The 22,774-nt window shown below is 52.6% G+C and overlaps 1 protein-coding gene across 3 annotated transcripts in view; it reads right to left on the bottom strand.

Moving 5' to 3' along the window:
- The window catches only part of PITPNM3 (PITPNM family member 3), a 98,085-nt gene that overhangs the window by 66,556 nt on the left and 8,755 nt on the right, over window positions 1-22,774 (bottom strand). For all 3 annotated transcript variants that reach the window (XM_043477320.1, XM_043477318.1, XM_043477319.1), the window contains one exon: window positions 7,115-7,210. Coding sequence is in view for 2 of the 3 variants with exons in the window: in XM_043477318.1 (XP_043333253.1) it covers window positions 7,115-7,210 (96 nt within the window). In the remaining variant the exon portion in view is untranslated. The remainder of the gene's footprint in view (window positions 1-7,114; window positions 7,211-22,774) is intronic.

Genomic DNA, 22,774 nt, shown 5'->3' on the forward strand with positions numbered 1-22,774 from the left:
GCAAGCTGGGGCTCCTGGTCTAGTGCTGGGTATATAGCAGGTGCTCACACATCCTAGCTTCCAGTTCTTCTGCCATGCATGATCCCTATCTCAGGCTGTCTGTGATGCTATCAGAACCCCGAGCTTCTGAGGCTGAGCGTGCACCATCCTTGGCATCTTTCCCCCTCTTCCTACTTACCTACCTGACCGCCTCCATCTTTCCCTCGTGGTCTTCTATCTGTCTTTCTAGGAAATGCATCTCCTCTCAGACTCCGCATGGTCCTCTCTGCTTGATGTCTGTCCCCTTCCCGCGATCTCTGTCCCTCTGGGTCCTCATGTTTCTCTGTCTCAGGTTGCCTGGCATGTGTGTCCCTTCCCTTAGGCCTCCATCATGATGGCTCTTGGCACCTGATCTGTCTCTATCCCAGAACCTCTCTCCTCTCTCTGGGGGGATGTGTCTCTTTCTTGTCCTCTCTCCCTCTCTGGGTTTCTCTTTCTCTCTCTGGGTGCCTGCCCCTCAGGATCTCTCTGTCTCTGCAGGTCTCTGACCTCACTCTCTCCTTCTGGGTCACTGTCTCTCTTTCAGCTCTCTTGGTGTGTCTGTTTGTGTATCTGCATTCTTGCGTGTGTGTGCGTGTGTGTGTCTGTGTCCTTCTCTCCCATCCTGACTGAGTCTTGCCCTCTCTTCCTCTCTGCTTTCTCGTATTTTCCCTGGCTCCCTGGCAGTCTCTGCACGCTGCCCCCCACAACCCATCCCTGTCTCTCCAGCAGCTCCCCTAGCTTGCAGACAAGCTCTCTCTCCCTCTCCAGGCCAGTCCTCTGCCCCTGCTCTCAACACTCAGCCTTAGATCTTCAGTCTGGCAACAATGGGCTTGTCCCCTGAGTGGAAGCAAGAAACGCATACGCACACACCAACACATACACACACCAACACACACACACACACACACACACACATATACACGGAAATAGCAGCCAAGAAAGCTCCTTTTAGAGTCCTTTAGACAAACCAGGGAGCCATGTGCCTCAGCCCTGAGCCTCTGCTCTATTTCCCTTCATTGTAGTACAAGCTCCCAACAGAGGCCATGAGGCCACAAAGGGCTTGTTCAGACAAAATCCTGGTTATTGATTTCGCTTTTCAACTACTGATGACTGCTCCCTGCATGCCAGTTCCCAGCCCCGGTGACCTCTGGTGTGGACATGGGTTTTGCGTGTACTTCACCGCTAGTGAACCCCAGCCCCTGCCCCGTCTAGGTGCCAGGCTCAGCCTCACCCCCCAGCACCACGATGCTGGCCCTGACCCCAGACTGACTCCACCCCTGGCCAGAGCCTGGATACAGCCAAGGCCTTTCTTCCCGCCTTGGGGCTTCTGTGTCTGCTGGACCCACAGGACCTCAGAGTGGGGAATCTCCTTGCCCTGTGCCAGGGCAGGCTTCACCTCCAGCTCACGGAGCCCAGGGCTCGGTTACTTCCCACCATCAGCTGGTCCAGTTCCCTCTACCACTCTTTGCCACAGACCCACATGCCAGTCTTTCCAAGGATCTAGATATGAGCTGCTCTGAGGCCTCTGGGACACGTGATCACTAACCTCCCCCGCTGTTGAATGTTTGCTCCAATCCCCCACCTGCAGCCATACCATCACCCTCTCTTCATCACATGGGGGTCCCCACTCAGCCCATTCCCAGAAGCCTTTGGGGCAGCTCCTTGGCATCTGCTTCTCTACTTCCCCTCCTCCAATGAAAGAGAGGGTCAGGGGTCAGCAACACACCCGGGCTTTACATCTCTGGGGGCTCCTTTATCCAGCTTCTGACAGCAACATCCTCCACTCCACCCATGAGACAAACCCTGTACCTGTGCCACGCTCCAGAGGAGGGACCTGGAGACCAAGACTCAGGACTTGCCTGAGGTCAGACAGCGGCCAGTCAGTGCCCCAACCCTGAGGAGAACCTGGCTGCTCTGAACCCAGACAACCTGTATCACTTTCCTCTGCTCCCAGAGATGCTGAGTTCTGAGTCTCCCTCCTGGAGGAGGAGCAGGGGTACCCAAGGCCACCACAGAAACGTATCCGGAAGGTACTGGCTGGTCTGTCCTCACACAGAGCACTAAGCTGGTGCCCCCTTGCTCACTCTGGCCACATCGGCCTTCCAACTCACCGCTCCGAGAAAAGCCTTGCACTGCCGCCCCCACTGCCCAGAACACTGCCCCAGATCCCCACACGGCTCATTTCTTGTTATTCAGCTCTCAGCTCAAGGCTACATCCTCTGGAGACCTCCCACTCACTCAGTCACTCTATCACAGTCCCATATGTTATATTAGGGGGCGGGGGTGCCTCCATTTTTCTAACAGCATTTGACACTCAATAAACTACTCATATTTAAAATGTACAGTTTGAGAATTCCCTGGCATTCCAGTGATTAGGACTTGGCGCTTTCACTGCCAAGGGCCCAGGTTTAATCCTTGGTCAGGGAACTAAGATCCTATAAGCGGCACAGGATAACCAAAAAAAAAAAAAGTACAATTTGATAAGTTTTGACATTTGTGCACACCCAGGAAGCCATCACCCCAATCAAGATAGTGTACACATATTCATCACCCTCAGAAGTTTTCTCCTATCCCTTTTGACCCCTCCTCCCCATCCCCAGGTGACCATAGATCTGCTCCTGTTGCTATGGACTTGTTTGCATTTTTCCAGAGTTTTCTATAAATGGAACTATAGTATGCACTCTTTCTCAGCCTGACGCTTTTGCCTCCCCATGATTACTTTGAGATTCATCCATGTCGTTGGGTGTATCAGTTCATTCCTTTCTTGTCGCCGATACTGAACACATGGATGTGTTACCATTTGTTTATCCGTTCACCCATTGATATACATTTGGGTTGTTTTTACTTTGAGGCCATCGTAAATAAAGCATTGACATGAACATTCAGGGACACATCTTTAGGTGGGCATATGTTTGCTTTCCTTTTGGGTAAATACCTAGGGGTGGAAAGGTACTTAATGATGATCAAGTTTTTAAGAAGCTGCAATCTGTTTTCTGAAATGGCTGTCCCATTGTACACCCTCCCCCAGCAGAGTCTGAATGTCCCAATTCTCCACATTCTGGTCAGTTGTCGTAATTAGCCATTTTAACAGGTATGAGGCAGTATCTCATTGTAGCTTTAGTTTGTATTTTCCTAATAACTAATGATAGTGAACATATTTTCATTTTTTCACCTTTCGTTTTTCATTCATCTACCTTCTTTGCTGATATGTCTGTTCCTTTGCATTATTTTATTTATGGAACTTATCCATAGAACTCACTTGCATTCCCATCCATCATCACTAAACTGTACAGTCCAGGGAACTTCTCTGGAGTCCTGTGGACTCCATGCGCCCTATGCAGAGGGCATGGGTTTGACCCTCGGTTGGGAAACTTATATCCTGCGTGTCATACAGCATGACAGAAATAAATAAACAAATGAACTGTAAGTTCCATGGGGGCCAGGCCAGGATGGGGTCTACTTGCCCTGTGTCCCCTACAGGGAATACTGCCTGGTACTTGATGGACAGATGCTCAATAATTACTTGAGAGAGGGAATGAGTGACTCTGAATTCCAGCCCCTGCTCTGCCTGACTCTTTGTGTGACCCTGACCAAGTTTCCCAGTTCTCTGGCCTCCGTTTTCCAGCCTGTAAAATAGAATGGGGGTGTTGAACTCAAAGACCTTGAGGAGCCCCAGCCCTGACATGATCTGGGTTTGAGGCATGTCACTTCCTAGCCACCACGGGTTTCCCCTCTGCACCCAACCTTGCCACGGCTGCCCAGCTCTCCTTGGACTCTGGCAACAGGATAGGGTATGGAGCCTCTTGGGTCGGGGCACCTGGACCCCATCACCCACCATGCAGCATCCAGTGAGAGGTACCAGCAACCCTGAGGCCCCACGCCTGCTGCCATGGTCCAGGGAGTCAGCATCTTGCCCAGGGGTTGCTATAGACCCAGAGAGCTCCACAGTCCTGAGTGACTGCCCCCTAGTCCCTCCCCTTCCTTACACACACAACCAGAGCCCCCCAGAGCCTAAGAGCCTCTCTCTGCTACCAGACCATGATCCATGAGGATCTGCCATCCCCCCTGGTAAACCCTAGTGCTGGACCAATGGGCTGGAGCTTGAGGGAGAAAGAGAGGGAGGAGGGCCCCGTCTTCATTAATAAGTCAAAGAAAAAGGCCTGGTCTGGACACTAAGCTCCTGGCTCCAGCCCCTCTGCCCCCACCTTGATGTGTGATCTGGACAGGCCCCTTCCCTGCTCTGGCCTCTGTTCCTGACAGTGTGGCTCCATCGCAAGGGGAGGTGGAACCATAGAGGCAGCAGGACGCAGGTGGGGCCGAGACCACGACCAGCTCAGGCTCAGGCCTCAGCCCGGGTTGGAGGAAAGAGGCAGGGAGGCAACCCTTCAGAGCATGCCCAGAAAGCCGGACGGACACCCACGGCTGGACCCTCAATGCTGACAGAGCTGGCCGGGTTGGCCTGAGTCAGCTCCTGGGAACAGAGAAGGAGGTTGGCTTCGCCTCTTACTGCCCTGAGCCAAGGAAACATGCAGAGGCCTTGCCCCGGGGACACCTCAGGGAACAGACAGGAGGTGGAGTTGGCAACTCAGAACTGAAGAAGGTTCCAGCAGCCTGTGGGCGGACCGTGCAACTGAAAGCTACGGATGCTCTAGGAGAGGTGACCTAGGAAGGGGAGAGCAGAGACGTGAGGTTCAGAGTCCGGTAGGCAGTGCTAAGAGGTGGAAGTCAGGCAAAGGGGCAGGAGAGTCTGCAATCCTGGGATAGTGGAGAGAAAGAAAGATGGAGGAGGTGAGGACAGCGGGGAGGAGTTGAGATGAAGGAAGAGAAGGCGGGACCACTCGTAAGAGAGGCATGAGAAATGAGGCCAACTTGGGAGCTGCAGACAGAGCGGTGAGACAGTGGGAGCGGAGGACAGAATGCTGAGGGTCCACAGGGGAGGGCAGCAGGATGAAGCCACAGCCTCTCAGAGGGAAGACAGGTGTGCGGGCCGTTGGGATGGAGGTGGAGCTGACCGGCGCCTCGCACAGATGCCTCCCGCTGTGAGCCATCCTCGTCATCTGGGAATGCAGAGCCCTGATGAACTGCAAAAATATTTTAAATGAAAGTGTTCTAAGCGTCAAAATATTGAAGCCGTTGTTGTCACACTGTGGGTTAGTTGCTATGGAGAAAGTCAGCCCCGGCTGCCACTCCAAGCAGACACCAATGGGAGACAGCAAAGAAGCCCCAAATGGGCTGGTGTGGGGCTGGCATCAGGGAGGGAACTTGGCACCCAGAGTCAAGAATGGGGGAGACTCAGGCTGGAACAACATCCCAACACCAACCCCACTGTGATTCCTCCCCAAATCACCTGAACTGAATATAGTCTCCATTTCTGGAGGCACAGAGCCGATAGGGAAACTGAGGCCCAGGGCAGGTGACAGACTTGCCCGACATCACAGAACAAGTCAACGGTATCTTCTGTGATGCCAAGTTCCCACTGTCTGAGACCATGTTCCAACTGTCCTGCTCTGAGCACAGAGGTCTTCCCAGCACATGCTGTGTTTCTCTTTTCAAGACCCCATTCAGCCAGGCATTTCAAAGCTGGTTCTATCTCAGGAGTAAGTCAATCCCCCAAATACAGTGACTTCCCAGAGGGGAGCTGAACTGGCCAAGCAAGACTTGAGGACCCTCCTAGACTGGAGACCCTCCTAGGCTTGTGGGTCTCACCCATCCCTGTACAGTTCAGGAGCACAGCTGGGACGGTCCTCTCTCCTGAATTCCAGGCAGACTGCCTCCCACTGGTCCCCACACCTGCCCTGGCCATCTCCATCTCTGAGACTGTGCTCAGGTCGATCTCTTAGCCTGAAATGCCCACCCCATTTAGTGCCCTCTTCTCCAATCCTTATAAGGATTTTACAAAGAGTTTTTTTGGAGGTAGACCTTTTTTTTTTTTTAAGTCTTAGTTGAATTTGTTACAGTATTGCTTCTGTTTTATGCTTTGGATTTTTTGCCAAGGCACATGGGATCTTAGCTCCCTGACCAGGGATCGAACCTGCATGCCCTGCATTGGAGGGCGAAGTCTTAACCACTGGATCACCAGGGAAGTCCCCTTTATGATGCTTCTTGTTTTTCCGTCCTCACTTACATAGTGCCCCTTGCTACATCTGTTGTGCTGGCCAAGCAGCCGGCACTGAAATGCAGAGCTGATATATCCTCCCCTCCGCCATCTCTCCCCTGAACGTCTGCTATAATCCTTCTAACTGGTCTCCATCTCCACTCCAGCTCCCCCTCCCATCTGTAGGCTGACCTTGCATGGTACCTACCAGATCACACATAGTCTCATCTCTCCTCTCCCCCAGCACACAGGCCTCCTTCAGTTCCTGGAAGGCCCCATCCTTCCTGCTTCAGCACCATCATACCTGCTATGTCCTCTGCCTAAGGCTCTTTCCTCTTCACCTAGCCAACTCTTACCCTCAGTTCTACAGAAAGGATGTTAAGGACCTCCACCCTAAATTAGATATCCCCATCATCACTCTATTAACATGTGATTCTTCTTATTCAGAGGTATTTTTCCCCATTTGGGGTTTTTCTTAGTATGTATATGTTTATTTGGTTTTGCCGGGTCTTAGCTGCAGCAGGCAAAATCTTTGATCTTTGTTGCAGCATGCAGGATCTTTAGTTGCAGCATGTGGAATCAGGTTCTCCGACCAGGGATTGAACCCGAGACCCCTGCATTGGGAACATCAAGTCTGAGCCACTGCACCATCAGGGAAGTCCCTTATTCTCCATTTGTGATTGTATTTTCCTTCGTGTAATTGTTTGATGTTTGCCTCTCCCACTAGACTGTAAGCTTGACCAGGGCAGTGACCATGTCTATTGGTTTACTGCAGTACCGTGAGCACCTGAAATATTTGAGCAACTCAGTAAATATCTCAAAGAATGCGTGACGGGGTGCTGAGGCCCAGCCCTGGGGGAAGGTACAGATTGGGTGATTATGAAGCAAGGAACTGCAGAGTCTGAGTGGAGAGAGAGAGATCAACTCCCAATAGCGCCCCTTCTTGGAGTTTCTAAAAAAGGTCACCCAGCTATTGATGGGAGGACGGGATTCACTCACCTCTAGCATCAAAGAATTCATCATCAGAGCTCTCCACTGAGTCACTGAGGACATTTCGAAGGTGCCAGGGGGCACCACCGCCTGGGGGAGGGCCACCTGCCAAAGAAAACACACTTGTTAGCCAAGCTTATGACTGTGTCCTGGCACGAAGGAGGTAGACGCAGACCGCCCCTGGACCAAGGTTTGGTCAGCATCCTGCACATCCCTGCCCTCTTGACTTCAAGTGCACTGCCCCTCACAGAGCCATCCCACTGCTATGCTTTCATTTAAGCCCCAAACACCTCTCTGAGATGGCTCGGCAGGGCAGGAACAGGGATGCCCATTTTACATACACTCGAACCAAGACCAGAGGCAGTTAAGAGACGTTGCCAAGGTGATACATGTATCAGGAAGCATTAAGTAAGTTTTGCTATGTTCATAAAAGATCTTAAGACAATAACAGGGTCTTCCCTGATGGTCCAGTGGTTAAGAATCCACCTTCCAGGGCAGGAGACTCAGGTTGGATCCCTGATTGGGGAACTAAGATCCCACCTGCTGTGGGGCAGATAAGCCCACGCATTACAACTACTAAGCCCACGTGCTCTGGAACCCGCATGCCACAACTAGAGAGAAGCCCTCGCACTGCAATGAAAGACATAGCCCAAAGTAAATGAATACGTAATTAAATATTAAAACAATAATAGTTCATTTCTCACTCACACACAGGTAGGAAGGGGGCTCTGGCCATGGCAGTCACTCATAGCGGCCACCATATGATGCCAGCATCCCAAAAGGGGACTTCAAGGCTCTCAGAAGCAGGGGAGGAGAGCAGAGAAAGTCATGCCCAGTCGTAAACACATCTTCTCACATGCGACACACTTCTGCGCAGGTGTCATTGGCCAAAGCAAGTCACGTGGCCATGGCCAGCTTCAAGAGGGTGGAGGAGAGGAGAAGCTGACATTCTGATGGGCAGAAGTGATGTCTGCTGCACACGTGTGCAAGCCAGGCTGGGACTGCAGCCTCCCCTGGGGGAAAAAAGCCCCGAACTAAGAGAAGGGGGACCGGAGCTTGTGTTCTGCCCCGTCTCTGCTACTTGCAACCTAGCGGCCACTCCCACTCTATAATGCAGCCTCAGTTTCTCGGTCTATAAAATATTAACAACAATCAATCCCAAGCTGGAAGGATCAGAAATAAGGCATGCTCAGCGCCAGTATCTCGGGAGGCTCAGTCATGATGCCTGCTATTATTATTAATACCTGCAGAGGCCAGGACGTAGGCTGGGGGGTATTCCAGAGCAGACAGCAACAAGCACATGCAGAGAATGTGGCCCCTGGGGGCCCCAAACTCAGCCCCAACCCACCTCCTGCCCCGGGACCAGGGGGAGGAAGGCCAGAGACACAGCTGGGTCAGGAGCCTCTCTCTCTCACCCCCCATTCTCAGAGCCTCATTACTCGGCACTTTGGGACTCTCAGGAAACCAGCTGGCACCCGGCACACTCAGGAAGCCCTCCGACGGCTCCCAAGACACATGAAATACTGGAGACTATGGATGAATTCCAGTCTAATTGTAAACACTAAAGCCATAAAAGTGTTAGGAGAAAATTGACCTGGTAATTTTCCCGAGGAAGTAATCAGAGAAGTAGACAAAGATGGCAATAGACAGTTGATCATCTCAGTGTTCTGGTGATACCCACCAACCGGAAGAAATCCCAGTGTCCACCCACAGAGGACCAGATGTATATTCACATACAGTCACAAGGGAATTCTTTGCAGTTGGTAGAAAAATAAAGTAGCTCCTTATGTATTAACGTGGAAAGATACCCACGGAGTATGGTTAAGAGAAAAAAAAATGCACGTGGGTCCTGGAACCATGTTTTTTTTTAATCCCATTTTTGAAAAATATACTCCTACTTGCATACTGAGGATATGTACAGCATGTTAGTTAATAACTCAGGGTCTGAGGTTGGAAGAGGCCTAGATTCAAGCTCAGGCCCTCACCTCTTAGAGGCTATATGATGTCAGGTGAGCCTGCGCCTCAGTTTCACCAGCTATAAAGTGAGAAAAGTTCATACCTGCCCCCACGAGCTTGTTGGAAGAATGAAATAAAATACACTGAAGTACTTAGCACAGGCCCTAGCACATAGCAAGTGCTCACAACGATAATTATTATATAATTATACTTACAAATGCTCTAAAATGTCTGGAAGGACAAGCGCCAAACATCAGTAGGGATTACCTCTACAGAGCAAAATTTAATAAGAAGAGGCAGGGAAAACTCCATGTTTACACTACACATATAACTTCATATGACCATTAATTTTATAAATTCATCTTATCAGTGCTAAGACGTGCATTTTTTTCCACACTTCAACAGCTTTAAAACTAGGGTGCGTCTTACGTGATGGCATGTCTTAATTTTGTTGGCATTGTTTATTCTTTCTTGGGGTACAGAAAATAGTGATGCATCTTACAATTGATTGCATCGTAATTCAATGGAAGACAGTAAAATCATCCTGCACACAGGGTTTATCTTCCTCTGTTCAGCCCTGGCCATCTAGTACATGTGGCTTCTTGCATCAGCAATGCCCCTACTTCGGTTCCCTCATCTGTGCAATAAGCAACCTGACAGAGACTTTCCCCTGAAACTTTTCAACTTCGACTGATGCTTGAGGAGCTGATCTGGCACATCGTAGACGTAAATGAACCAGCGAGAGGTGGCATTCCCCCAGCCTTGGCTAGAACGCACCTCGTGACGCATTCCCCAGAAAACCTGCTGCAGCCTCAGCTCACCACACCCAGCTACCCTGCAGGATGCTGGCACCGTTCCCTGCCCTGAGCCCGGATCCCAGAACATAAACTGCTCCTGAAGGGAGAGGCCAGCACAGGTCAGCCCAGGGCCCCAGCCCTCCTGCCTGTCCTTCCTGCCCCACCCACCACAAACTCCCAAACACACACCCAGCTTGAGCTTCATGGCTTGAAGCCAAGCAAAAAGCATGTTCTGAAACACAGAAAAGGCAGAGATCATAGGGAAAACCAGCCTGGGAGTCACTTCTGGGTACAAATCTGGGTCTGCCCCCACACTCCCAGTGGGGACCCTCTAAGCTTTTCATTTTCATCCAACAGCGTGGAGGGCATGACAGTCTGATCAGCAATTTCCTTCCTATGACCCCGGATTTATTGCAAGGGAGTTGGAAGAATCCAGACACCCCATAAGTGAGTATTTCTAACATGGCTATGGGACCATTTCCCAAATGTATATAGGGGAAGTTCTGGCTAGTGAAATAAGATAAGAAAAAGAAATAAAAGGTATACTTATGAGAAAGGAAAAATAAAACTGCTGTTATTCTCAGATGGCATGATTGTTTATCTAGAAAACAGTAACTCTACAAAATCTACCAAAAAAAGAAACCAAAAACCCTACTGGAACTAATAATTGAGGATAGTAAGATGACAGGATAGAAAATCAAAATACAAAAGTCAGTTGCACTCCTGTATATCAGAAATGAACAACTGGAATTTGAAATTTGAAAAATAATACCATTTACAATAGCACCAAAATACAATAAAATAAAGAAGTGCATTAAATGTATGCGAAGATTTCTGTGGTTCAAAAAATACAATCACTTAAAATCCTTCCTGATTTTACATTAATTTTATATGTTTTCTCAATCAACAGATAGTAAGGATATAAAGACTATCAGACATATGCTATGAATGTGCAAATATTCCTGCTGTCAAAATATATTCCGTTTCTAAGAAAGCAAGAATCTGGACAGTCAGGACAGTCATATTAACCTCATCTATTTGGTCCCTGAGTTTTGTATGATGAACAGCAAGAGTTTAATTAGTGGTGGGTTCATCTAAAGATATATCTGTGTTGATTTGTTTCCTGAATTTAAATAGTGAAGGGTCAGCAAGAAGGGACTGGCTATGGTGGGCCTCCTACCCTTACAGTATCCACTTCACCCACGAACAAAGAAGGGCAATGGGATTCCTGTCAACCTTCGCCTCCTAAAGAGAGCTGTGTAGAGCCTGAGAAAAAGAGGAGAGCTCTGGAATTTGTCCCTCCCTCACCTCCCCCACCACATCCATCCTTTGCAGGCCACCATCACCTTAGGTCATCGCAACACCCACACCATGTGATGGGCTGGACTTGGTGGGAGTCCCAGTGGGGAGAGCCTGGCAGCGGGAAGGCTGCAAGGAGCCTGGTTCAGCTCCATTTGAAGGAGATGTTCTTCCAGCTAGAGACGGGCAGAAAGGGAATGGGGCTTTGGAGGTGTCAAAGGGAGCTGCCCATCCTGCAAGGCACTGTATTAGGTGCTGGGGACATCGAGGTGAATAAGAGGGACAGAGTGGGACCCTCCCAAAGCTTACACTCTCAGGGGACAGAGGAGGCAGACCTAAAACAAGGAAGCAGCAATAATCCTTTCAGCAGTAGCAAGTGCTAGGAAGAAAGTAAAACCGTCCCTTCCCACCTCCACCATGCCCTTTTTCCTCAAGTGTCTCTTACAGTGTCATCATAGCCTAGAGAACAGACAGGCATGAACGCGTGGATCTGTACATCCACTGAGGGATGATGACAAGGGCATTCGGCTCCACTGTCAAAAGAACTCTGTCACCTACTGAGTTATAAACACTGGACCAGTGCTGTTTCTTCCACATGAACCCTTCACCTGAGTGAGTCTCCTCTGTGGTCAATATCTACAGTTGATTTTCTCTTCAAAAGCATCTTTTATCTGGTTTAGTGCTATCCTCTTTGTTTTCAAAATGCATACCTTCACTGGTTTTTAAATACGCACTCTAAGTTTGTTTAAACCTGCTACAGTCCTTCCCTCTTTGCAGACAGGCTGCTCAAAACGGCCTCTGGAAAGGTAGGTATTCAGTACGTAGGGGGATCTCAGTTATCTACCCTGGTGCAAAAAAGAACTTACAAGAACGGATCCTGCGGGCTTCCCTGGTGGCTCGCCTGCCAAGGCAGGAGACACAGGTTCAGTCCCTGGTCCGGGAAGATCCCACATTGCCATGGTACAATCGAGCCCGTGTGCTACAACTACTGAGTCTATGCTCTAGAGCCCAGGAACTGCAACTGCTGAGCCCACACGCCACAACTACTGAAGCCCCGGGGCCCCTAGAGCCCACGCTCCACAACAAGAGAAGCCACTGAAATGAGAAGGCCACGCATCACAACCAGAGAGTAGCCCCCAATCTCCACAACTAGAGAAAAGCTCGAGCAGCGACGAAGACCCAGCACAGCCAAATACAAAACAAATAAATAAAATTATTATTTTTTTTTTTTTAAAAAAAGGACAGATCATGTTAAAAAGCAGCCTTCACCTGGCTTCTGGAGGAAGATGTTCCCTTCATCTCTTCCTCGGGCGTGCAGGCTTTTTTTTTCTTTAAGCAAATGGCAAAGGTCATATTTCAAAATAGGAAAACTGATAGAGAGTCTTGGGAGGGCATGAGGGGGAGACTTCTCTGAAAATGTGGCGGGTCAGTGGAGACTTGGACGGTGAGAAAGAGCCAGACATTCTAAGCGCTGGTGTGTCCATCCGTGTGTGTGCACGCACGTCCCTGGCACACATGTGTGGCATGGACAGGCAGGGGATGAGAATAAGAGCCTTCCTGGGTGAAGAAACTGCAGGGGCAAAGTTACCTGTGAGGGGAGAAAGAAACCCACGTGGCCGGAGCCAGTGACAGAGGGGGAGTCGGGTATAAGAAGAGGTGAGAGAGGAAATGGAGTCCGGGCAGGTAGGGCTCACCTGCCTGTCACAGATGGGAGCTCAGGACAGGTGGGTTTTAAGGTTCTCACCTCTATCCAGAGTCTATCACCTGCCTACTTCCAGAAGAGGGGACCCAGATGCCCAAGAGTTTCAGGAAGTCTCCCAAGGGGTAGGGGGTCTCAGGTCAGGTCACTAAAGGCCACATATGGGCTTGAGAGTCAGAGAAGGTGGGTGCCAAGATCCCAGAACAGTGAGAGCAAAGGCCCAGAAGCACAACCTCCAAGAGGCAGGTCCCTGTCCTTCACCTCTCTGCATTCTGTGTCCAGTAGAGGGTCCCAGGCAGAAGACAATCAAGAGGTGTTTGTTAAACAAGCAAATGAACAAAAAAAAAATGATCTGCTGGCAGCTTCACAGGTATTATCTAAAGTCATCCTAACCCAGTCCTATAGAGCAGGTGTCATGAATTCCCATCTTACAGTTCAGGAAATAAAGTTCAGAGGTGTGATGTCATTCAATTGCAGTCATAAAGCTCATAAGGGATGGAGGCAAGATCTGAACCCAGGTCCATCTGACTCCAGGAGGTGCGGGTTTGATCCCTGGTCAGGGGACTAAGATCCCACAAGCCATCCAGCACAGACCAAAAAAAAGAAACACTCTAAATCAGGATAAAAGAGCAAGGGGAATACCCCAATCCTTGCCTGGCAATCCAAAGAAACAAATGATCCTTCACACCCCATGATGCACTGGTCCCCCAGCAGAGCTCAGAGGAGCGGGGTACAGGACGAGGGGCTGCGGGGAGCCATTCCTGCCCCTCTCCTGATCCATCTGCCCACCACCATCAGGCCCAGTACAGTCTCCCTGATGTCACAGGCTTGGGTCTCCCAGCATCAGCACAGCCAGTGGTCACCCGCTTCCCCACCTCAGCCCTGGCTCCCATGGACACAGGAATTGGAAGACGGACAGACAGACAGGGGACAACAGCGGGTGCTCTGCCCTCTACCAGGGTCCCCAGGGCAGCCCCAGCCTGAGGGTCAGCGCCCCCCACCCCAGAAGGGAGACACCACCCTGCTCTCAGGAGCCCAGTCTGAGGGGAAAGAGAGTCCACAGCAAGGAAAGCCCTGACCCGGTAAAGTGAGGGAGGCAGGCGGCATTGGCCAACTCCTCCTGGGCCAGACCTTGAACCAGATGCTGCCCAGGAGGTAGGAACTCTGACAAAGCTGAATGGGCTCAATCCCTGGCCTCAGTGCCAGCCTCGGGGCCCAGCCTACATGGCCCGGCACAGGGCATGGGACAAAGGAGGGGTGGGTGGCCTGGCCCTTGGGTGAAATACCACATCAACCGAGCCCGGAGAGGTGTAGACAGCACCTCCCAGAGGCAGGCAGCCTGGAGGCCTTCCTGGAGGAGGAGGCAGACCTGAGCCTTAAAGGAAGTGGGGGCAGAGTTGGCCAGGGGGAGTGGGGGAGGGAGGAGAGACAGGGGTCAAAGCAATCTCTTAGGCCATTTCCTAGAGACGCTGGACCCAGAAATTTCTCCTCAAGTGTAAGAGCGAGGGAGGGAACATGGGCGCCTGCTGTGACCGCCGTGGCCCTGCAGGAATTCAAGTGACACCAGCCAATGTTCAGGCCTCCGGGGAGTCACAGCACCTCTGAGCTGGCCGAAGTGGGTGCCCGGCACTGAGCCTGCTGCCCGTGACCGTGGCCACAGCTTCTGTGCCCAGTCCCGCCTGAGGACACATCTGAAACTGAGACCTGGCCAGCCTGCTGGATCCCAGCAATCTGTGCCTCGGAAGAAAAGGGCTCATTCAGGCAGGCCCCTTGTCTCCGGTGTCTGTCTCCTGTGTCCGCACACACACACACGGGCATGAGAATGGCAGGTCCTACGAGCACAAGCATCTGGGTCTAACTGCTGACCATCGATGCTGCTAAAACATCAGGCTGCCCTGAGGACAGCCGGAGCCCCATGGACACCGACATGTAGAGAGCATGCACGCATGCTCAGTCACTTCAGTCGTGTCCAACTCTTTGTGACCCTGTGAACTGTAGCCTGCCAGGCTCCTCTGTCCACGGGATTCTCCAGGCAAGAATACTGGAATGATTTGCCATGCCCTCCTCCAGGGGATCTTCCTGGCCCAGGGATCAAACCTATATCTCCTGCAGGTCTTGCATTGCAGGCAGATTGTCTACCGCTGAGCCACCTGGGAAGCCAGGACATGTAGAGTCCAGAGTCCAAATGTGGCCCACTCAGGCACACACATACAGACACACACACACCTAGAATCATACTTCACCGCTCCTCAGCTCTGACCTGAGGTCCCAGGGGTCCTTCTACATGCTGGACGCAGTGAGAGATGCACAGAATCTGGGAAAAGCTCCTACAGGCAGGCAGGGGTGCGAGGGGGGACTAGGGGGGCTCGGGAGTGGGAGGGAGGGATGTGACCCACCACCTCTCTGCCCCTCCTCCTGGAGCCCTGCCTTCCTCGCCTCTCACTGTCCACTCCTGCCCCCAGTAGTGAAAAGACAGGCTCTTCTGTCCATGAAATTTTTTCAGGCAAGAATACTGGAGTGGGTTGCCATTCCCTTCTCCAGGGGATCTTCCCGACCCAGGGACTGAACCCGGGTCTCCTGCATTGCAGGCAGATTCTTTACTGTCAGAGCCACCAGGGAAGGGCTGGTTCATATCCCAGCTCTGCCACTTCTCATGTAAGTGATCTTAATAATTGTCACTACAGCACGCTGTGCCTCAGTCTCCTCCTCTGTAAAATGGGGATTATAACAGTCTTCCCCTAGAGCTGCTAGAAGGATCACATGAATGAATATTTGAGAAAGGTTTGGCAGAGTGCCTGGCACTCAGACAGTGCTATAAAAGGGTTTGTTAAATAAAATAAATAAATCATGATATCCACGGGGCTTTCTTTGATCCTTTCACAGTGGACGCTCCCAGGGTGGGCCCCTCTCCTTCTCCTCCAGCCCCTGGAATGGGAGCCCCGAGGGCAGGGCAGGAACTGCTCGCCTCTCCCAGAGGCTAGAATAGCCTGAGCTCTGACACTCTCAGGCTGCTTCTGTACATGGCTGGCCTCTCTCCTCTCTGCCGGCGCAGCTCCCTGCAGCTGTCTTGTCTGCCCCCCTTCCCCAGATCTTGAGCTACCTAAAGCCAGGACCTGCAATCTCTCCGAGCCCCACCACCCATCATCAGTCTGGGTTCCAGTAACATGTCACCACTGGGAAGCACCCCGGCTCCACCATGACATGTTCTTTCCCTCCAAGATTTTGCTCCTGAAGCTCCTGGTACCTGAAATACCCTCCCACCCCAGCCCCTCATCTCCCAGCTGAAAGCCTTCCTTGACCCCCATGCTGGTCCAGGCACCTGCCTCTTCTTTGTTTCATAACATCCTCTACCTATGCCCATTAGGGCACCTATCTGCAGCCTAGGCCCAGGCCTGCCTGCTCCACTGGGCTGTGGGTTCCTCCAGGCAGACACACAGTAGGTATCCTACCCAGGCCTGTAGCTTCTCCTAGCCCAGGACAGGGCACAGATAAAGTTCTTGTTATGCTCAGCATGGCCCAGCACCAGGTAGATCTCAGGAGGGTCCTCTCTCAGGAAAGCATCCCATAGGGAAGGTCCTCAGGCCCCCTCTCTGGGTCAGGATGAGCCTGACAAGAGCAGTCAGGGCCAACCAGCCCATGCTCAGCCTTCAAGGGGCTATGGGGCCACCCAGGGAGAAACAAGAGACCAGGAGAAGCTGCTTCCAGAAAAAGGCATTATTGAAGGAAACCAGTGCTGGTTGGGGGTTGGTTGCTATAGAAACAGGTCCTAACTATCTCCCAAACTGTTGTATGCACCACTGATGAGCTCGTGTGCTGGACTGTTTCAGGGGACATGTCGGGCGCCCCAGAAATGCCTGCGTGCTGGGGTACCCAGCACCTGAAGCCCAGATCCTAGAGGATCCAGAAGGAATACAGTCTCCAGGGCACCCAGGTGGCTCCATCAGTCCAGGGGTGAACTCAAGGATTGAGGACGAGACTCCAGGCTGCAGAATTTTCCTCAGACTAGCAATGGCCCACCCCGACCTCAACCACAGCCTAACCTTGAGCTATCCACAGATCAAGTCACAATCCCAATCACAGAATAACTGGGACCCAATCCCAAACAGGCCATGAAGCTGACCACAGGCCACGCCACAAACTAAGCCTTGACCCAACCACACATTCAGCAACAACTCAAAAAAAAAAAAAAAAAGCAATGCCTCTAGCCACCGACTGCGGCCTGACCCTGGCCATAAACAGCACTGGGCACCATCAAGGGGCTGTAGCATATAACTTCAAGGCTATTTTTGCAGCTAACACTAAATTCTGTGCGGCATTTTCCACCACTGCCAGGGCTTTGCAGGCACTTCCTATGGTCCCCAGGACAGCCCAGTAAGGTCAGTTCAGAGGAGCTCTGCTCCCTGTTTGTGATGACAAAGGGGGAAGCTCAGATGGAGTCACACTCCCTGCCCGGGGGTGCGGGTGAGGCAGTTGGCTGGCCTGGGGGTGGGATGACAAACCCAGTCTCCCAAGCAGGACACAGTTGGCCCAACTCGTTGCTCTGGGAGGGGGGAAATGTGGTTTTTGAAGACCTGCTGGTGTCTCATAAATATGCCACTTAAAAACCCATTAATTACTTTATTTAGGAGATAATTAGTGATTAATAGCTTTGGCTATCTATTGTACTTTCGTTTTGCTCTGCCAATTCGGCTCCCAACAGTTTTGAGTTATTTGGAACAATTCTCTCCAGCCCCAGATGTCCCTGCTCTGTCCCACCAGACTCTTGCTCCATACGGGAGAAGCTTTCTCCTGCCTCTAACGGGAGCTCCCAGTGCCCCTGCCAATTCACCACTGATAGCTCTGCCACCTGCAGGCTCCTCAGAAGGGCAGGGGACAGGGGAGGGGAGGCCCAAAAACCAGGACAGAGGGGCCCCTTCCGATCACCCCAGGACCCGCAGTGTGGACCAGGGAACAGAGACCAGGAGGGACCCAGGCATCCAACCAGGGCGTGGGGAGGCCAGATTGGGGGTGGAGGTTGTCATAGACTCAACAAAGGATGCTGGGGGCTCCTTTAAAAGCGCCCCCCTCCCCGCCACCTCAGTGAGCTGGCCAGCTTGTTGCTAAGGTCACCAAAGGCTGCCATCAGTTTGAATGGGGCAGCAGTCAGGAGAGTGGCCCCCACCAGCCAAGGCTGAGGTGACTCCACGGGACCCTTGGTGCCCCCTGCTATTCTGGGGTGACTATAGCACAGGGAGGGGGCCCAAGGGGGCCTCTGCCCCAAAGGTGGCTTTGCATTTGGTGCCCAATCACAGCACCAGGGAGTTGCCAGCCGGGACCCCGCAGGTGGGGCTGTGGAATGCTCTCCACACCGCTCCAGTTGACACTGTACAAGAAGGAAACAAAAAAGCAGCAAGGGATAAACACCCCCCCCCCCCCACTGGGCAGTAATGGGAAGGCTGAAAATAGCTCTTTTTACCACAAGGGATGATTCCAGAGTCGGTCAGCTGAGACCAGCTTCACGGGAGGTGGGAAGTCAGGGGATGAGAAGGGAACAGGAGGCCAAAAGGAGCTCTGATCCAGACAGCAGTGAGCTGAACCACTCGGGAGCCGTCCAGGGAAGGTCAGAGGTGTCTGAGGGATGGGTAGCTCTGATCCAGACAGCAGTGAGCTGAACCACTCGGGAGCCGTCCAGGGAAGGTCAGAGGTGTCTGAGGGATGGGTGGGTGGCCGCAGCCACTCCAAACCCCCTGAAGACAGGCTCACGGAACAGCTGCAGCCCCTGGAGCCCGAGCCCAGAGCCTGCACACCTAGATCCATCCCCAAGGAGGTCAGGAGCTCTGCAAACACTGCGCAAGCAAACACAGCATCAGCGGCAGACGGCTCAGAAGAGGCCTCTCGATCCACCAGAACTCGATGCCCCTCCCAGACACAGAGCCCGACGTGTTTCTATTTTTGCTTTCAACCCTTGTTTGGCATCCCCAGCTAACAGACGGCCACTTCCCTCCCTCCGGAATAACAGGTCATCTGGGAAGGGGGAACACCTCCTCCCTGGCCTCCCCAGCCCTAGGTCTGCAAATTAACAGGCTGACCATCCAAAAGGAAGATGAGACTCCAGGCACACACACCATGCCCCTGCCAGGATACCTGGAGAGAAGAGCTTAATGCCCCTGGACTCTGGCTTCCAGAGACAGATTCATTAGCACCTGCCCACCCGCCCCACCACCAGCTCCCAGCCCTGGCAGCCCCACAGCCACAAAACCTTCCCTGAAGGTCCTGAATTCACCCCACGGACAGGTCACAGCCCAAGCCCCTGCAGCCCCTCCCCTAGTCTCCAACTGAGCCCTGATATGGCCATGCCTGCTTTCAGCCTGGCCCCAGCTTGAGCTGTGGTCCCATCCACAATTGAACCACATAAAATGCCACCTTGGAGAGAGCCTGGAGGAGGTAGGGTGGGGGCTCCCCTGCAGGGACCCGGTTCCCACCCCAAAGCCTCTGACAGGCAGGGGGCACCCCACACATGTACCCCCATGAGGGCTGGTGGCCACACAGCTGTGCAGGCCTCCGCAGGCAGGCAGACGCGGGGCCCTGGAGGTGGCATTTACCTCCTGCGTGACTCACTAAGGCGCCCATTCGTTAGCAAAAGGGGTGCCGGGTAGCATTTTCCTTCTCTTCAGAAAACAAGAATTTTAAAAGAGGGAGTATAAAGAGGTTTGAGGGAGTGGGTGGGGAGCTCAGATCCCATTTGATTTCTAAACTCATTTGTTATGCATTCTCTCCTTCCCGCTCCCACCCCCAGCCCTTTCCCTGGGGGCCCTGGCCACCCCCTTCCACGAAGCTCCTGGCTGCAGATGTGGTGGTAGGCTGGGGTCCTGGGACCCCCAGGAGGCAGATTCTCTCCAAATGCCTGTCCTCGGTTCCCCATCTGTCCTCCCATCCCCACCAGCCTCTGGGAGGGTCCCCATGAGGAGGGAGATGGACGGAGGTAACGGCCGAAAGGCACCGTAAAGCCACAGGAGAGAGGCTGAGAAGGAAGAGAGTAGTGTTTGAGCTAAAGCAAACTCAGAGCTACCCTGTCCCCACAACTTTCTTTCTCATTCCCCTTTTACAGGTGAGAAAACTGAGGCCCAGAGGGGCAGTTAAAGGGCAACCAGTGACAGGGCCAGGTCTATTCTTTGTTACACAGTCAAATTCCTAGGAATGCTGAATCCAAGAGAAGAGACCTAAGTTCTAATACGAGCTCTGCCTCTGACTTCATATGTGACCCTGGAATCAGATACTCAACCATTCTGGGCCTCAGTTTTCTCATCCATGAAATGGGAATGACATCAGCCCTACTTCAAAGAGATGCTGGCATGTGTTGGATAGGAAAGCATGTTGACTGCTACCCAAAATGAGCCAGATTGTTCCTAGAATGCTAATCACTGACCCTCTCCCAAGCCTGGAATCCCAGGGAATTTCTAGGAGGCACCCAGATGGAAAAGAAGCCCCCAGTCCTCAAGTCCTTACTGGTCTTGGGAGTTCACAGCCTCTGTTCTTAAAGACACCAGAGCTCAGAGAAAAACCTTTTGCCTTTTTGGCCTTGATCTCCCACCTTCATAATTAACAGGTAGGACCCGAAGATCTCCAAGACTCTTCTAGCCATGAACTATCACTGTCCACTAAGACATATATGAGAAAGCATCACACATTCTGGCCAGTCTGACACAGACAGGGCCCCAGAAAAGGGGGTCTAGCCATGTCCTCAGACTTTGTGTGCTACCACTGGACTCCCAAACACTAGCCAAGACCTCCACCAGGGTTTATGGGCCCAGGATCATGTGCTCATTGTGGGACTCTGTTTTATGAACTGTGCTGTGTTGACTCACCACCCCACACACCTCACCATAGGCAGGGCTAAGAGGCACCGAAGGGTCTCAAGCTGGGGCCTGCTGGGACCTGCCAGATTGACTGCTAGGACAGGTAACTCAGCAGAGGAACCAGAGACAGGCCCAAGCTCCAGCACTTCTACGGCTGCACAGGAGGCCGCTAAGGCTTCCTGGAGGCAGAGCTTTAGAGGGGCTTTGAGTTGGGGCACTGGTGTCTGATTTGCCCCTAGCCATCTCCTTAGGGGCTTCCCAGGTGGCCTGAGTGGTAAAGAACCCACCTGCCAAAGCAGGAGACGTAAGAGAAATGGGATCGATCCCTGGGTCCGGAAGATCCCCTGGAGTAGAAAATGGCAACTCACTCCAGTATCCTTGCCTGGAGAATCGCATGGACAGTGGAGCCTGGCAGACTGCAGTCCATGGGGTCATACAGAGTCAGACACAACTGAAGTGACTGAGCAAGCACGCGTGGCTCCCTAGGAACTGCAAAGGTGCATTTGCCGTCTCCACGTAGAATGATGAGGCCCTTCGGCAGATACACAGCAAAGCCATCCTGGTACCCCAGGCTCGGGAGTTTCTGAGTGGTGCCTCAAATCTCCTGGCTCTTCCCCAAAGTCCTGAGACTCCCAGAGCTGGTCCCTTTCCCAAGTTCCAAAACATTCTGTCCTCTGAGGGATCCGGCCACCTGCCCTGCCCCCATCCCCTCATACACACCACCCGGGGACCACAAATCAGAGGCTCAGGAGGAGGTGTGACTTTGGGGTGGTGAGAGGGCAGCCGACACAGCAGAACCGGGTTCAAACCAAAACTCTGGAGACACAGGCTCTGGGCCCGATTCTGCCACCACCTTTTTCCACTGGGCTCCCCTCCCCTCAGTGTCAGCTCCGGGCGAACGTTTTGAACATGAGTTTCTGAAGGCGTGCCCCCAGCTCTGCTCCTAAAGGATCAGTATTTTACTGACTCAAATTACTGGGTTTGATACACTCCAGCCTGCTGGCTCCTCCCCAACACCTGGGAGCAAATAAACTGGTTCCTCCAGCCTGGAAGAAGGCCCAGCCCTAGAGCCCCCACCCGGCCTCTCCAGACGGCAGCCCTGGCCCAGCCAGAGAGGTTCCAAGACCTTCCTGGCTCCTGCCCGGCAGCGGGGGCCTTCCACTTGCCCTGCCCCTGGGGTTGACATGCCTGCCAACCTGCTGAGGCCAGAGGGGCGTAGGGAGGAAGGGAGGGGCCCAGCGGCTGGCAGGAACCAGCACAAACCCTTCCCTACTGAGCCCTGCCCGGCTGGCCTCTCTCTCTGCCCTCCCAGGAGGGATCTGTCAAAACACCCAAACCTTACGCGTCCCTCCCATTTTCCATATTCTCCAGAGTTTCTCGCAGCCCTCTGCGTCCCTCCAGGAACCTTCTCCCCAGCCGGCCAGCTTTCTCCACCCCTGGGTACCTCTTCCCCACCCACCCCCTTCACACCCTCTACAGGCACATTTTTCCCATTCCCAAGACCAGGAGGTTTACCTGCACCTTGCCACCTTTCTGTCCAAATTCTGCCAGGCTTTAAAGGCCCAGCTTCTAGAGGAACTCAGCCCTCACTGTTTCAAGACCCCATTGGCCTCCTCCCTGTCTACAACACACTTGAGGCCTGCCACCCAGGTAGCTCTGTATTGTAAGAGGTCATTTCCCAGACCCTCCCCACTCCCCCACTCTCCTCCCTACAACAGACTTTCATCCCATAGGTAGCATCTCTCCTGCTTTGTCCAGCAGATCGAGCGCACCCTCAAGCCAAGACCAAGGGCTCTCCTTGACTAGCCTTTTCTCTCCAGGCTGGACGCAGGGCACCATAACCATCCTGGTCTGTGTGACTGAAATCTTCCCATTTGGGATCGACCCTCTGCCGTTTATCCAATTCTTTCTAAGACTTGATTATATTTTCTCTTGTACCTGGGTTCTGCTGTCAACATGGAAGCTCCTGTCACTGCCTCCCTTCAGCTCCTGTGTGACTCCGTTGACACAGCCATGGCTGGTTGCTCAGGGTGTGCACTGCACAAGTCCGGGCTGCTCTCACTAGACTACAGTGCAATGACCT

The sequence above is a fragment of the Cervus canadensis genome, chromosome 1 (genome assembly GCF_019320065.1).
Source record: "Cervus canadensis isolate Bull #8, Minnesota chromosome 1, ASM1932006v1, whole genome shotgun sequence".
Lineage (NCBI taxonomy): Eukaryota > Metazoa > Chordata > Mammalia > Artiodactyla > Cervidae > Cervus > Cervus canadensis.